The sequence below is a fragment of the Lethenteron reissneri genome, chromosome 23 (genome assembly GCF_015708825.2).
Source record: "Lethenteron reissneri isolate LAM-NWPU_2019-01 chromosome 23, ASM1570882v1, whole genome shotgun sequence".
In the NCBI taxonomy this organism is placed as follows: Eukaryota; Metazoa; Chordata; class Hyperoartia; order Petromyzontiformes; family Petromyzontidae; genus Lethenteron; species Lethenteron reissneri.
In genome coordinates this window covers 17,046,648-17,061,850 of record NC_083801.1, presented here as the reverse complement: position 1 = coordinate 17,061,850, position 15,203 = coordinate 17,046,648, and the positions used below count along the sequence as shown (strand labels likewise).

At 47.0% G+C, this 15,203-nt stretch overlaps 1 protein-coding gene across 3 annotated transcripts; it reads left to right on the top strand.

Moving 5' to 3' along the window:
* Positions 1-1,348: 1,348 nt before the first annotated feature.
* On the top strand, positions 1,349-10,484 carry LOC133346123 (transcription factor Sp4-like). Of its 3 annotated transcripts, none has more exons than XM_061557551.1 (6): positions 1,349-1,372; positions 1,613-1,698; positions 1,938-3,417; positions 4,906-5,107; positions 6,499-6,698; positions 7,805-10,484. In XM_061557551.1, exons 1-6 carry the CDS (start codon positions 1,366-1,368, stop codon positions 8,068-8,070), a joined length of 2,241 nt encoding a protein of 746 aa, XP_061413535.1. In that variant the 5' UTR covers positions 1,349-1,365; the 3' UTR covers positions 8,071-10,484. The 3 variants fall into 3 exon arrangements, with proteins under 3 accessions (XP_061413535.1, XP_061413537.1, XP_061413536.1); XM_061557553.1 differs by having other exon boundaries at positions 1,353-1,372; positions 2,178-3,417; XM_061557552.1 differs by lacking the exon at positions 1,349-1,372 and adding an exon at positions 1,490-1,506 and having other exon boundaries at positions 1,549-1,698.
* The last annotated feature ends 4,719 nt before the right edge of the window (positions 10,485-15,203 follow it).

The following is a 15,203-nucleotide window of genomic DNA, read 5'->3' as shown; positions in this document are numbered from 1 at the left end:
GTATCACCAATTTTTTTTCAATAATAAGTTAAATTCCCGTTTAAGATTTAATATTTTAATCCAGTAACTGCCCTAGATATGCATGCAAGTACTTTTAATGTTCTTTCCAATTGTGCCCCGCTAACAAATATTCAATTGGTCACAAAAATCTTTTTGTGTTCATGACTTTAGTTTCGCTCAGATTGATCTCGTGCCCAAATTTGTTTGCATTCTTCTTGATAAAGTTATTTAATACATTTCCCGAGGATAATTTCCATTGGTTGTGACTATAAAGGAAGGCTATGGCATAAATATAACATGGCAGACTATGAAATTGCATTTGACTCGAAGCACCCAGTTGAAAATGGTGCAGTCATCCAAGCTGACACCGTCTTAGATTTAAATAAACAAAATATATTTAGAATTATTACAGATAACATACAAAAATGGAACGGCCTACATTGAGACCGCAGAAAGTAACTGAATACAAATCGGAGTTAAGCTGACGAAGCCCTCGTCTTTTATTCACGACCACATTGGAAGATGTTTTGTGAAATTTGGAAGAAATTTTTTTATAAATACAAATGGAAATAATTATGACCCAAGCCTCCTCTTTTTATAATCTTGCATCACCCCCCCCTCCCCAGTTCCTCCCCCCGCCCCCCCCCCCAGATATTCGCGACCCCCCCCCCCCTCAGTATTTCGCCCCCCCCTCATTAATTCGCCCCCCCTCAGTAATTCGCCCCCCCCCCCCCAGTTACCCCCCCAAGTTACTCGCTCCCCACCTCCCAAGTTAGTCGTCCCCCCCTCAGTCACCCCCCCCTCAGTCACCCCCCCCCCTAGTCACCCCCCCCCCTCTGTTACCCCCCTCAGTCACCCCCCCCCCTTAGTCACCCCCCCCCCTTAGTCACCCCCCCCCTCAGTTACCCCCCCCAAGTTACTCGCTCCCCCACCTCCCAAGTTAGTCGTCCCCCCTCAGTCACCCCCCCCTCAGTCACCCCCCCCTAGTCACCCCCCCCCCCTCTGTTACCCCCCCTCAGTCACCCCCCCCTTAGTCACCCCCCCCCCTCAGTCACACCCCCCTTAGTCACCCCCCCCCTCAGTCACACCCCCCTTTAGTCACCCCCCCTCAGTCACCCCCCCCCTTAGTCACACCCCCCCCCCCCCTCAGTCACCCCCCCCCATCAGTCACCCCCCCCCTCAGTCACCCCCCCCCCCCTCAGTCACCCCCCCCTCAGTCACCCCCCCCCCCCGTTACTCGCCCCCATACCCCCCCCCCCATTTCCAACTCTTTCCCCTAGCCCCTCCCCCTTTTCCTCCTGGCTCCTCCCCCTTCGGCCCCGCCCCTCTCCGCCCTCCCTTCCTCGCCTCCTCCTCCTCCCCGCCATGACCGGTACTGCTCTCGCCGCGTCTCCCGCCCTCTCTCCCCGCCTCCATCGCGCCTCTCTCCTCCGCGCGTCGCCTACGGGGTTTCGGGGCGGGATCTGGGATCGGGGATCGCGAGGAGGGATCTGGGCGGGAGTAGTAGTGGTGGTGGTAGGAGGAGGAGGTGGGGAGTAGGAGGAGGAGGTGGGGAGTAGGAGGAGGCGTTGTCGGCGAGGCCTCGCCTCTTACTGTTGTTTTTCCCGCCCAGAGCTGGAGAAGGGCGGCATGGCCGCCTCGCTGGATGCCGCCGACAAGAAGGGCGACTACCTGCAGCCCAGCAACCCGGCCAACAAGGTAAGCGGCGGGGCGAGCGGGCGGGCGGGCCGTGCGAGCGAGGCGGGCGGGCGGGCAGGCAGACGGGCGGGGTACACGGGGCCCGGTGCTTCCTGGCGGCGGGCGGGCGGGCGGGCGGGCGGGCCGGGCAGCAGCGGCAGGCGGGCCAGACGGGCGTGGGACGGGCGGCACATTGAGGGCGTGATGGAGGCCGGGCCTGACGCTCCCCTCCCCGATTTCGCCGATCCCGCCCCCGGCAGGAGTCGCAGCCGTCCCCGCTGGCCCTGCTCGCCGCCACGTGCAGCAAGATCGGCTCCCCCCCGGTGCTGCAGCCCGTGGAGCTGAGCGCCGCCGCGGGTCCGGCCGCGGGCACTGCGTGGCAGATCATTGCGGCCGGGCCCGGCTCCGCCACCATAGCCAAGGACGCGGCAGGGAACCTTGTGCAGCTCGCCCCGGCTTCGGGCTCCGGGGGCCAACAACAGTTCATGCTGCCCCTGCAGGGACTTTCGGGCCAGGCCGGGGGCACGGTGCAGTACCAGGTGGTGCAGGCCGACGGCGGTCAGCAACATCTGGTGGCGGCCCCTAGCGGGGGGCAGCAGCAGGAAGCTTCGGGCCACATCCACATCATCCCCGCCTCCAACCAGGCGTTCATCACTCGGGGGTCGCAGGCCAGCATCATCGGCACCACGGCCGCGGGACAGAACGTCATTCATATCCAGCCGTCAATGCAGCTCCAGGGCGTGAACCTGGGCGGGCAGGCGCAGATGCTCGCCAACCTCCCCGTCAACCTGGCGGGTAACGTCACCTTCGCGATGCCCTTTGCCAGTGTCACTCCCATGGCCGCGGTACAGCAGCAGCAGCAGCCTCAGCAGCAACAGACAGCGACGACGACGACGACTGCGTCGTCTACGACAACTACGAGCAGCAGCAGCAGCAGCACGAATGGAGTGGCGAACGGCGGTGTCTCTGCGGAGCCAGGCCCCGGCGGGGAGGATACGGCCGAGTCGGCCTCGGAGGATGCCCCCGCTGACAACTCGGCTCTGGAGCAGGGTGCCGAGGAGTCCGAGGCAGCAGCCTCTCCCAGTGGGGCCTCCTCCCCCCTGACTTCCACCACGTCCACGGTCAACGGGATGGCTTCCTCCACGTGCTCCACGTCCGCGCAGACGCAGGCCGGCATCGTGCAGCTGGTGTCGTCGCAAGCCCAGAGTCAGCAGTACCAGCTGGCTTCAGGGCAGGCCGTATTCCAGCAAGTTCAACTGCAGCAGCAACAGCATGGAGGCCAAGCTCAGATTATCCAGGCCTTTCCCCAGCAGCAGACATTCCAGATCGACACGCAGGGGCAGACCATCCAAGCACAATCCGTGCCGCAAAACATACAATTTCAAAACGCGGTCCCCATAGTCCTGCGTGTCCCGACTCTCAGCGCCGATGGGCAGATCACCTACCAGACCATCCAGATTCTGCCCAGCCTGCCCAATATGCAGATCCAAAGCGCATCGCCGCAGCAGCTGACCCTGGCCCCCATGCAGACGGCTGTGATGACCCCCGTGAGCCAGGCGGGCACGGCGCAGCAACTCACCTCGGGCACCACGACGTGCGTGGCCATGAGCTCCCCACAGGTGTCGGCGCTGCCCAGCTTGCAGACAATCAACCTGAGCTCCTTGGGGGGCACGGGCATCCAGGTGCAGCAGATCCAAGCGATGCCCATCTCCACGACCTCGGCCAGCACAAACACTGGCGGTAAGGACTGGGCCCTCGGCAACAGCTGCACACACACTGCCGTTCATCTTCGCTGAATGGCACTTGCACAAGAGGAGGTTGTTTTTTTATATTCTTCCAATTCTGGTATGCCTCACTGCGCACAGAGAAGTAGTCGTTTGAGGAGTTGGTAAGCACAAGCGATCAATACGCCGCGGTTTAAAAGTTCAAAACTAGCATCTTTGGCGGTACTTCAGGGCTGCGGCTGTTAAACGCTGTTATGTAATAATGTACTTGTATTCATTCTGTAGGTTATTTAAATATAAAACTTTACAATGAAAAAAATGTTGTTCATTCATTTGAGCCCTTTTAGTGGAAACATGTGTTGCATCCAAGACAACTGTTGCGTAACCACGTTGGTGAAGGCCGCCTTATGTAGTCGCTTTAAAAAAAAACTCACTTAGGTTTATAATGTGAAACTGAAAGCATGTCGCCTTGTTTGTTGGGTGTTGGAACAGCTGTGTAGGTGTCACATTGTAACCGGGTTGGAGGTCACTAGAGTCTCGCATCCCCTTGTGAAGTGTGGGCTGCGTGCAGGCGTTTCACGTACAGCACTTAAAGAATGTTTTTTTTCTATTTTCATGGCCTCGAAAATGACTTGTGGAAGTCGGCGATGTGTTTAGCAGGATAGCATGAATGTTCAGTCTATTTCTGAGGGCGTTTCACCAAATTGTTGGTGCTGATTACTACTTCGTTACCTGCCAAGTAATTCAAGCCAAACTTTAGGGTTGCTTTGTGAAGCCTGCTGCTAGGGAACACTGCATAGTTTAATACACTTGCGAATGATTTTGGTCAAAGTGTGTGTTATCGCAGCACAATGGCTGTGCTTGTAGGGGGTAAGAAAGATTATTTCCTGGTGAAATGCCAAATGTGGAAACTTGTGCTAGTGTGCTCACTGTATAACGTATTGCTAAACCGAGCTCCACATTTTCAAGGCTTGTTGTGCTTCTGCAAGGGCCAACTTGTAGATCTCTTCAATCGATTCTTTGACCAGCATGAGCACACATGTGTTGTACATATTTTAGAGCCTAGAATTCCTGGAGAGTTAGGAATACAACATAGCATCAGTTTTGTTAGTTAAACTACCAAGTTCAAACTTCTCTTTTCATTCAGTTGGTTGTGGGTTTTTTTTTAACAAAATGTATCTTACATCTCGGCGTGCCATCACAAGCCTGAAAGTATCTAAGGGAAACGCGTGGGTGACCTTAACGTTTCTAGGCATTATATAACACCTAGTAATAGCAATAATGATGCATTTATATTTAAAGTATAGCATGCCCAACCACAAAAAACTATTTACGCTCATTTCATCTCACTGCGTTACGTAGTATGAAAAATGCAAGACCCGTCGCACGCCTGTTGTTACACAGCGTTGTTTGACCGAACTCTGCAGCGTCAACCGAAGGGGGGGTTGGGGGGCGCAGGAAAGCGGTGCATTTCAGACCGGTGCGTTTTTGTTGACGCGAGCAGGCCAGCACCTGTCCCAGGAGGGCAGCGACACGAAGTGGCAGCTTGGAGTGGAGGCGGTGACGCCGATGAGCGTGAGCGCACTCACCGCCGAGGAACTCAACCAGGTGGCGGCTCAGGTGAGCGGCGAGCAACCCGCCGAGCCGGCCAAGCGCATCCGCCGCGTCGCCTGCGCCTGCCCCAACTGCCGGGACGGCGAGGGCCGGTAAGAGGCTCGTGGGCCGGTTGCACCCGAGGTGGTTGAGAGATGGGGGGAGGCTTTTACTTTGAGTTGGGTTTTTTTTTTGTGGATGGGTGGGGGGGTAGCCTTGAGCGCGGACCGGACCGAAGCACGGTCCGTGTTGAAAGCATCAACACGAAAAAAGCATCAACATGAAAAAACGAATCAATCGTGGAATGTGGGAATTAGTCCAAACAACCGCAGCTGATTTTCCTTAACTCAATTTTTTTTATATATATAGAATTTTCGGTAACTGTAAGCAATGACTTCCTCGTTACAAGTGAAGTCACCAAATAACTGCCACTGATGTACTGATAACGTTGTAGCTGTTGGCTTTGTGAGCTGGTTTGCACTGGGTCGTGGGGAGACCAACCAGTCAGTTCATTGATATGTTCTTGGTCGATTATTTAAACGTAGGTTATTTGGTACTTTGTTTGACTTTGGATTTTTTTTATATATTTTAGTTGCATACATCTGCATAGACGATTGGTTGGTTGCCATCTATCCCTCACAGTGGGTTTCGAAGCGTAAGTAAAACTCGAAAACGTGATGAACCAGAGCCACCGACAAAAAGGTCGCCACTTGTTGTAAAGCCTACACAGAGGCCAGCACTTGCTGTTAAACACCTCCGCTTAGCACGGTTGGCTACGTACGGTGCGAAATAATTTCAACATTCATACAAACAGCCTCACTAAACTCGACTATCACAAAAGCCGAGTTGCAGTGGTGCAAGCACATGCACGTCGCACTAACTCCCAACACGTTTATCAAACCCACATTGACATGCCAGTGTGCTGCAGGTTTTGTGGACAAGGGTTTGGTTATTTGTGATAAGTTACCCAAAACACATGACCTTGTATCACAATGGAAATTTTTTCCTCTTTGAAAGACCTTGCAATAAATAAATACGTGTAGTTTTAGGGCTACGATTTATGTGGTTGCTAATTTGTATGTTGCTCAGGTGATGAATTATTGTCACTTCAATGTTGCCTGTATCGTCCTGTAAAGTAATGCATTTTGCTGCAACGCCCCCTGCTGACCACATAGCAATGCAAATCAATAGCCTCTAACAAGAAAACAGTTGGCTCCAACATTCTGATAAGCTCCTCCCCCTTAACTTGTATTTAAGAACCTGCATCTTGGAATCCCTGCCTCACTTGATACAGCAAATATAGCTGTGACGGTCCTACCTGATGACGGAGACTTGTGTTACCTCCGAAACGTCGTAATTTTTATTTTATTTTTGTTTTACTTTTATTCATTTAAATTGTTTTACCTACGTGACTTTACCGAAAATAACCTAAGAATATGGCTCCAACTATTTGGTTTTGGCATCAGGGAACTTTGTCATCTTGGATTATGTTTTGCCCCAGCAGGAGTGGGAGTGAGCCTGGCAAAAAGAAGCAACATGTGTGCCACATCCCGGGCTGCAGCAAGGTGTACGGCAAGACGTCGCACCTGCGCGCGCACCTGCGCTGGCACACGGGCGAGCGGCCGTTCGTGTGCGGCTGGCTCTTCTGCGGGAAGCGCTTCACACGCTCCGATGAGCTGCAGCGACACCGTCGCACGCACACAGGTTGGTTTGCGGTGGCTTGGCCTCGCGTTGATGCTTGCGCAGCCCTAGCCAATCGTGCTGTGATGTTTACGTTACCTCTGCGTACCCCTGTTTTGAGTGTTTATGCGTACATAAACATAATCATTGTGTTAATAGCAGCTAAATACTTTTTACTTATAAACCTTTGTTTTTCATTCCGCCTTGTAAATATTGGTTTGTATAATGAATATATTTTCAGTTTAACACGTAGGCTTTCGTGACCAATATCATCCATAATACAGGTTTTTTGGGTTCGATCGCGTAAATATATAAATGTGTCGTTAAACTCGCCACCACCCGACACATTAGTAAGGTTTGTCATGTAAACAGAACGTGGCCAATTCGTTAATAGTACAGCACACCGGTGTGTTGGAGAGCCAAGCCACAACGTTTACAATCTGAGTAAGACGTTTAGCCATTAATTACATCTAGCTTCATCAGGCTATTTTAGTGCACAGAATCGACAGGAAGTACAAGAACAATGGGCTTGAATAATGCGCATGCATAATGTACGTTGATTACCATATCAATAACCCAAACGGCAATGGATACCCATAGTCGTTTATGTGCATTCATTAATCCCCACCCCCCACTTCACGCAATAAGAGTGCACAAGTGTTGTCATCACATCTACGCCTCTATTTAAGGAATGAAACAGATGGACTTGTCCACACATCTGGCTGTCGCCTAATGAATCTAGTTGTAATTACTGGCAAAACGTCGTACTCCAGATTGTAAATGTTGTGGCTTGGCTCTCCAACACACCGGTGTGCTGTACTAATGACGAATTGGCCACGTTCTGTTTACGTGACAACCCTTACTAATTGGCTGTGTCGGGTGGTGGCGGGTTTAACGGCACATTTATATATTTACGCGATCTAACCCAAAAAGCCTCTATTATGGAATATATTTTCATTTTATTGTTATAATAATACAATTGTGCTGTGTGGTGAATTAAGAAATGAGATCTTAACAGGGTTTAAACCACAATTAGTGCGTTTATACAATAAGCGACCAGTAGCTCTTGTCTCGCACTGTGCATGACCTTTGACCAGGCTTGTCGCATGCACGTTGTCGATGGTTTTCAGGTGAGAAGAAGTTCCCGTGCCCTCACTGCAGCAAGCGGTTCATGCGAAGCGACCACCTCTCCAAGCACATTCGTACCCACCAGAACAAGAAGTCGAGCCTCGTGGGAGGGGCTTCTAGCGTGGCGGTGGTGCAGAGCATTGTGACTGCCACGGAGGTGATGGAGATGGCGGTGTCGGCCGACAGCGACATTATGGCAGCGGCGGGCATGGTCAACCTGGGCCACTTCAAGCAGGAGATGGGAAGTGCCGGCACGGGGGTGGTGTAGCCTCTCACGTCTCGCGTGAGCACAACGGCGGCGGTGTGTGAGTACAGGTTTCGGTAAAAGAGGCAGTGTTTATTTTGAGTCTCTTGTTTATTTGCTTGCTTTAAAAGAAAGGGAAAACTTACATTCATGGAACTTGCTGTTATTCTTTTGTATTTTTGCAATACAATTGGGTCTTGACTATCCAGAGGAAATGACAAGCCACTTAAGTACACTCAGTTAAGACATGTACTTTTGTACACATCACCAGCTAAGGCTGTTCAACAAAACAAACACAATGCAGCTCAGAAAAGCAACCAGGACAAACTGCTTCACCAGCAATACTTAAGGTGTGTATTCCATTACATTGGAGTGTATGGAAGCATCTAATTTATAAGAAAAGAAAAAGACAAAAATTACCGGGATCCAACATTGTTGACTGTGCCTTTAATAAACAAGAACAGTACATGTGCATTTATTGCACTTAGTTGTATCACTTTCTTAAAATACAACTCGTACAACACGGTAGTAGAAGTATGTTATTAAGGTGACGAAGCCTCGCCCTCACGAATTGTCACGTGGGTTTTTTTGTAAATGAAGGCAATGAAAAATGTGTTCTTTCTTGAATACAGTTTTACTAACATTTGTTATATGTGTCAACAACTTGGCAGATTTCTACCCGAGTAAAATTATAATCTATATAATCACAGTAGGCGTTTATTTAGGCACGCTTTTTGTGAGGTCAGGTGAACAGTTTAACGGCTAATATGTTAATTGTAAGCTTAAATACAATATATTTCAGCCCAACTGACTTACATTTTAATTGTTCTGGATTCCAGTAAAGCATTAAGTAAAGCACATGCACACGTTGTGGCTGTCGACTGTAAATGCCATCTTAATGCATTTTCAGCCTGGTCACTTCAATCATCGCATCCGGTTCCTTCAATCAGACATGGATGTTGCAGTCACATCCAACGGGGACACTGCATATAGGTCAGAGTAACATGAATGCAGCATTGTGTGTGTTTTTATGGTTGGCCTTGACTTTGGGTAATTACCCGTATGTAGGTTTTAGCTACATTCTCAATTTTGCCCATCTGTCAACACGTACAGCAAGTGCTGTACGGCAAATCTATGATGCAGATCCCTTTTTTACCCAAAGATCAGTCTCATTTTACCAAAAAATGTTTTGTTATACTGGATAATTTGCTTGTCCTAAACATAATTTAGGCCATGGACAAATGTAGAATTACCAGTATGTCTGCTTTCAAAATATTTTCAAAACATAATTTCAGCATGCATTGAAACAGCTGGCAAATGGCTGTGGGGCTAGTTTTGAGAATGAGGCATAATGTTCCCTTTAGAGTAATTTTACATTGCATTATTAGTGAGGTCATATGCTATTGAAATAATTATATATGATGTGTGCATACATGAAAACAAGAAACTTTATACAATGCCTGTATAAATACATGTCGAATGCAGCTTGTCCTCCGGTGGTCAGCAAATCTTTTTTTCTAGCATAGCACAATATAAACACAGCTGATGTATTAAATGTGTAAAAAAAACAAATCTCATCCGAAAAGATCTTTGGTGGGACTGGCCTTAAGACATCAACAAGTACTCGGTAAAAGCGGAGTCTTAAACATTCAGCACTATCATTTTTATTTTTGTAATTTTATTTAAAATTTGTATTCAGACAATTTGGTATTTTGTTTGTTTCCCCTTGGAATAAATCCCCCCTTTTTTCCCCTTGGAATAAATCCCCGCTTTTCATTGCATAGATTGGTGCTAGTTTGATCCTAATGTGCGTGTTGGATAGATGCAGAGGCCACAGCTGCCCAAGCTCCATTGCTTTATTTCTAATGGGTGTTTCGTGTAATTTCTATTCACATTTACTTTAGTATTTTAGATGCTTTTATTTATATATTACCTTTATTATATATTGCTGTGGTTGGGGGTCTATAATTGTTACTGTCATTGGCATGTCTCAATAATAATAATTGTTTGCTTTCCTTCATGTAAAATATGAAAAAATGTAAATATTAAAAAGTTAATATGGAGAAATCATAATGCTTTAGTCGGTGATTGTACTTGGGATGAAGCTATAAATTGTTATTTGTTAGCATAAACATTTTTACACAATGTTAGACAACTTAGACTTTTAAAAAAAAAAATTGCGTTTTTTTCAATAGGTTGTATAAGAATGCGCTTCTGAGTAAAGCCCAAACCAAAAGTAGTTGTGTTGTAAGTCATGAATATCTGGTTTGTGTTAATTAAAACAATCATATTGCAGAGCTTCGGTTAATTTAGCTTCTAAATGTAGGTTTGCTTGTAAGTACACAGCTGGATAAGGGTACAATATTCCTTTTCTGGCCCTTTTCTAATGTTTTTCAATATTGTAGTCTGTTGTAAAATAAACCTCATTGGTTCAGTTATTTACGAGAGTGACATTTTTTATTTCACGCTTTCGAATGTTTTTTTTTAATAAACTGCTCAACTCGTACCATGTAGACTTTCACGACCAGTATTAATGATGACGTTTTTTGAGTTTGATTGTGGAAATGTAAATGTCTCGTACAATTCTGGAAATCACCTGATGTTGGTTGTAATTACCGGTGAAACACTCCATTGCAAATGTTGTGGGTTTTCTCACTAAAACACCAGTATGCTAAAGTGGTAAATTGACATGTTTTCTTCACGTGACAAACCTTACTGATTATATATATAATTATCGGGTGGATGTGGGTGTACGACACTTATTAGAATCAGAATATTTATACTGGAGAAATCCGATTATCTATAAAGCTCGTATTAACATGTCCAGTAGGGGCAGGTCTAACTGAAAAAAAACCGTCACGAGTTTTTCGGCTATTGTCGCCATTCAAAAACTGCATACCAACACTACTCTACAAGCATTTGGCCTCCTTAATCAATCTACAGCAGCCCCCGCTAAGAGTCCTGCGAAGCTGGCATCTGCTGTTCGAGGGGCTTTCTCTTCCACGTCTAATAAAAAAAAGACTCCGACACGTTTATCAATAACACTGCCTGAAAAGGAAAAGTATATACTAGGTGACGTTTTAAAAAATTAACCCGTAAAAATAGTTTTTCACTATAAATCCTTTATATGCGTGGCATCGGGGCGGCGAGAGTCCTCTCGTCCTCTGGCTTGAGATGGCTGCCACCTATGGGTCAGATGATTGTGTGCCAGCATTAACCAATTGGTAAATAAATATTTACATTTTTTCCCTAAAAAGTGTAAAATTTTGGAAAAAAATTTTCACGAAAATTAATTGTCACGCACAACGAGTCTGTGTGCAAAATGTCAGCTCGATTGGATCACGGGAGTGGGTTAAAAACGACTGAAAGATTTGCACGGTCCTAAGAAAGCAAGCAAACTTAATATAAAGGATTTAAAAATAATTATCCATGCTTCCAGTTTTTTTTTCTGGCTGGCAGCTGACTGGGCTCCTCTCAACCCCGACAATAACTGCTGTTGGTGGTTGCTGCGGTCCCTTACCACCGAAGCTCGTTGGGTAGCTGGATTGACGGGATTTTGCGTGTCGCAAACATTGGATTGGTTTGAAACGACGGATGAAGTTCGGAAGACGAGCAACACCGAAAAGGCAGGGAGTTGCAAACACATGAGACTTGACATGGTTAATTTTACATTGCTTTAATTTTCCAAATGTGCTCTTGTTAATGGAATTACATCCCCGGAATTTGTTTTTATCGTAGGGAATATATTTAACATGAAATCACATTTCATGAATATTAACATTTTATTATGAAACGGCATTACTTTTAGTGTATATTCTTTGGGTATTTCGGTAAAGCCACGTAGATAGAAAATTAATAATAAAATAAAAATATCACGTTTCGATCGCAACGCAAGCAATCGTCATCAGGTGAAAAATATATAGCGGGAGAGCTGCTGAGGCTATATTTTTCACCTGATGACGATTGCTTGTGTTTCGATTGAAACGTGATATTTTTTTTCTTTATTAATTTTCTGTCTATGTGGCTTTACCGAAAGACCCAAAGAATATGAATTCCTGCAGTCACGAAAGCCTTAAGTCAAGATTTTAGTGTATTGAGTACGGGATTATGAGAAGTGAAAATGACAGCTGTCATATATAATGCTCGGATTATATCAACATTTACAAAGGCACGGCTGTTGTTGCAGAGCCAACACTCAATCGATAGCAACCTTGTCCACTTTCCAGAATATTAACTTTAAACCCTTTCTACATCATATACACCTGTCAACGACGTATGAGGAGGGACCTGCTTTTTTCATCATCATGGCTTAAAATGTACGTGGACAAAAGGAAAACATCGTTGTTTAGATGTTATCGGAGGGATCGAGATCGTTGGCAAAACATCAATGTATGTGTTGGAAATAAAACATCGATGTTACCGATGTGTATCAATCCCAGTTCTACTAGACTTGCACAGCCACGAGAACCCGCACAAACCAAGGGTTCGCGGAGTCCCCCAGTCCACAGACTCTTTTGACACCTGGTTCGACACCGGGTGTCAAATGTCCTCAGGGCAGAGGTCGCAAACGGGTTTTGATTCCTTACCCATACCCGTACCCGGCCGCACCAGGGTCGCAAATGAGTGACAAACGGTTACTCACCAGTGACTCACGGCCTACCCGTAACCATACCCGGCCACACCAGGGTCGCAAACGGCTACCCGTACCCGTACCCGGCCGGGTACGGGTAGCCGGGTATCGGGTAGGGTACGGGTATCGGGTACCCGGTTGCGACCTCTGCCTCAGGGCGTGTGCAGACGTTGAGATGTTGCTCGGTTGAGGCCAAGAGGCGACTTGGAGTTTGGGGACCGCAGCGACAAATCCCACACAGCCGAGGGTATGACAGGGTCAGGGGCAGCTCAGCTTATCTGGGTAACCCGGGACACTGAACCCGGGCACCCTGAACCCGGGCACCTTGCACCTTGACCCAGGCACCCTGCACCTTGACCCGGAGACCCTGCACCTGGAGCTGGGGGGACCCGAAGGTGAGTGCGACACAATATTCGTTGCTTAAGTCTCTCGTGCTCAACACTATCCCCTCATCAGTGAACCAAGACATTCGCTCCCGTTTTGTGTGGAGCTAAAGCCGACGGAAAGCGAGTAAACACCCTTGCTGGGCATTCGTAATGTCGGCGAGGACATTTGTTATGAAATTATGTTTTCTAGTCAATGTTTTTCAAAACCATGGCTGCCTGTGGGTTTGGATCCTGGTCTGGTTTTGACAATGCCGATGTCCAATGGTCTTTAACGTGCCACCGTAATAGTCACATGGGAGAGTCAAATACAATAGGCGCCTTGAGACATTAGTGGAAGGCGCTTTACAAATACGTGTAAACTATCATTATTAATAGAGAATTTGTCAAGGCAGTCAGACATGCATATATGTATGTAGAATTTGTTTTCGCACCGTACGTAGTTAACCGTGCGAAGCGGATGTGCTGGGGAAGGACAACAAACTAAACACACGAAAAAGAAATCAGTTTTAAATAAATGAGTTGTCAATGCTAGATTTAAAAGTGCATGACATGACCGAGTGCCGCATTGCGTCTGGGATTGAGCAACTTCCGTCCGAAATCTCGTGTGAGCTTAACAAAAGCCTCTTAAGCGTATTAATAAGTAATACATCTTACAGTTATAATTCCTTATAGAGGAAACATACTAATTCACTGATTACTAATCTATTATATAATTACAATACCTCCTCCGCCTGTGATCTCTGCACCTGATTGAGTTCAGTGATGACGTCGTACTGCTGCTCTATTTATTTCATTTGAGTTTCAGTTTCATTTATTTGGTATAGCCCTGTGAGCCATTCGGCTCTTGAATCGGGTGCAACCGCAAAAATAAAAACATGAACATTATGACCGCCAGCAGGTGAATTGCTTCACTCTTCTGGCAAATCGCCCGATGACGCTGGATGTAGTTACCAGCGAAACGTTGTCCGGCTCAAATTGTAGATGTTGTGGATTTGCTCTCCAACACACCGGTGGGCTGAAGTCGTAACTATTTGGCGTTTTTTTGTTTGTTAACGTGACAAATCCCTTACTGATTAGCTGTGTCGGGTAGTGGAGGTTTACGACACATTTATACTTACGCGGTCTAACCCAAAAACCATTACTATGAATAATATTGGTCGCGAAAGTCTAAGTGGTAAACTCTTCAGTGTGACTTTCATCTCAAGACGCTGCACAGGCACGAGCTCCCACGTGCATCTTAGGAACAAGGGAAGGAGGATTTTTGTTGTTGTTGTTGTTTCTTCTGTTTATCGTTAGACGGAGAATGAGGGGTTGGAGGCCTCGCGATAGTGAAAGACGAAACTTCACGTGGGGATAGCGAGAGATTAAGGGCCTCACCGGCAGAGGGACCAGAGGATTTCAGCCACAACGTGGGCAGGTCACCGTGCCTGCAGTATGCACGGTCATGGGGATGGAGGCAACTTCACACCGAGGGAGCAGCAGCGAGTGGGGAGTGACCTCCCACTAAGCGCGTGTTGAGCGAGAGTTTCGATACGAGGCTTCGGATTCTGGTTTAGGGATAGGGTTGGCAATGGTCATCAGGTACGAATGCTTGTGTTGCAATCGAAACGTTGTATTCTATAATTTAATTTATTTTCTTTCTACGTGACTACCGAAAGAACCAAAACGTTATTACCGTATTTGTTACACATCCCATGGGTTACACGGCCTTCTGCATAATTTCAGCAACATTAGCAAACTGTGGACCGGTTTCGACATGGTGAACTGGCCAGATTGGACTCTCCCTCTTTAGATATCAGCCCTAGTTCGATTCAAAATTACACATAATATCAATTGCTTGTGTTAAATCCAATGCTGTCATTTGAAGAAGGGGCATTTTGTTTTATTATCAAAGAGCTTAAACCATATTTTGGCCTTTTTAAAATTCCGATTTTAACATAGGGATCTACATAATTACGAAAAAAAATCAAAGTATCGAAACCAAATCGTCGACGTCACCGATGCATCCGATGTTTTTGTTCCCCATCTATAATTGACCGCGAGGGTGGTATAGGTTTTGTTGTCTGCTGTTACGCATGCTGTGTGTGCTTTGCGATCACAAAGAATGATCGATCGAAGCTCGTTTGTTTGAAATTAATGGC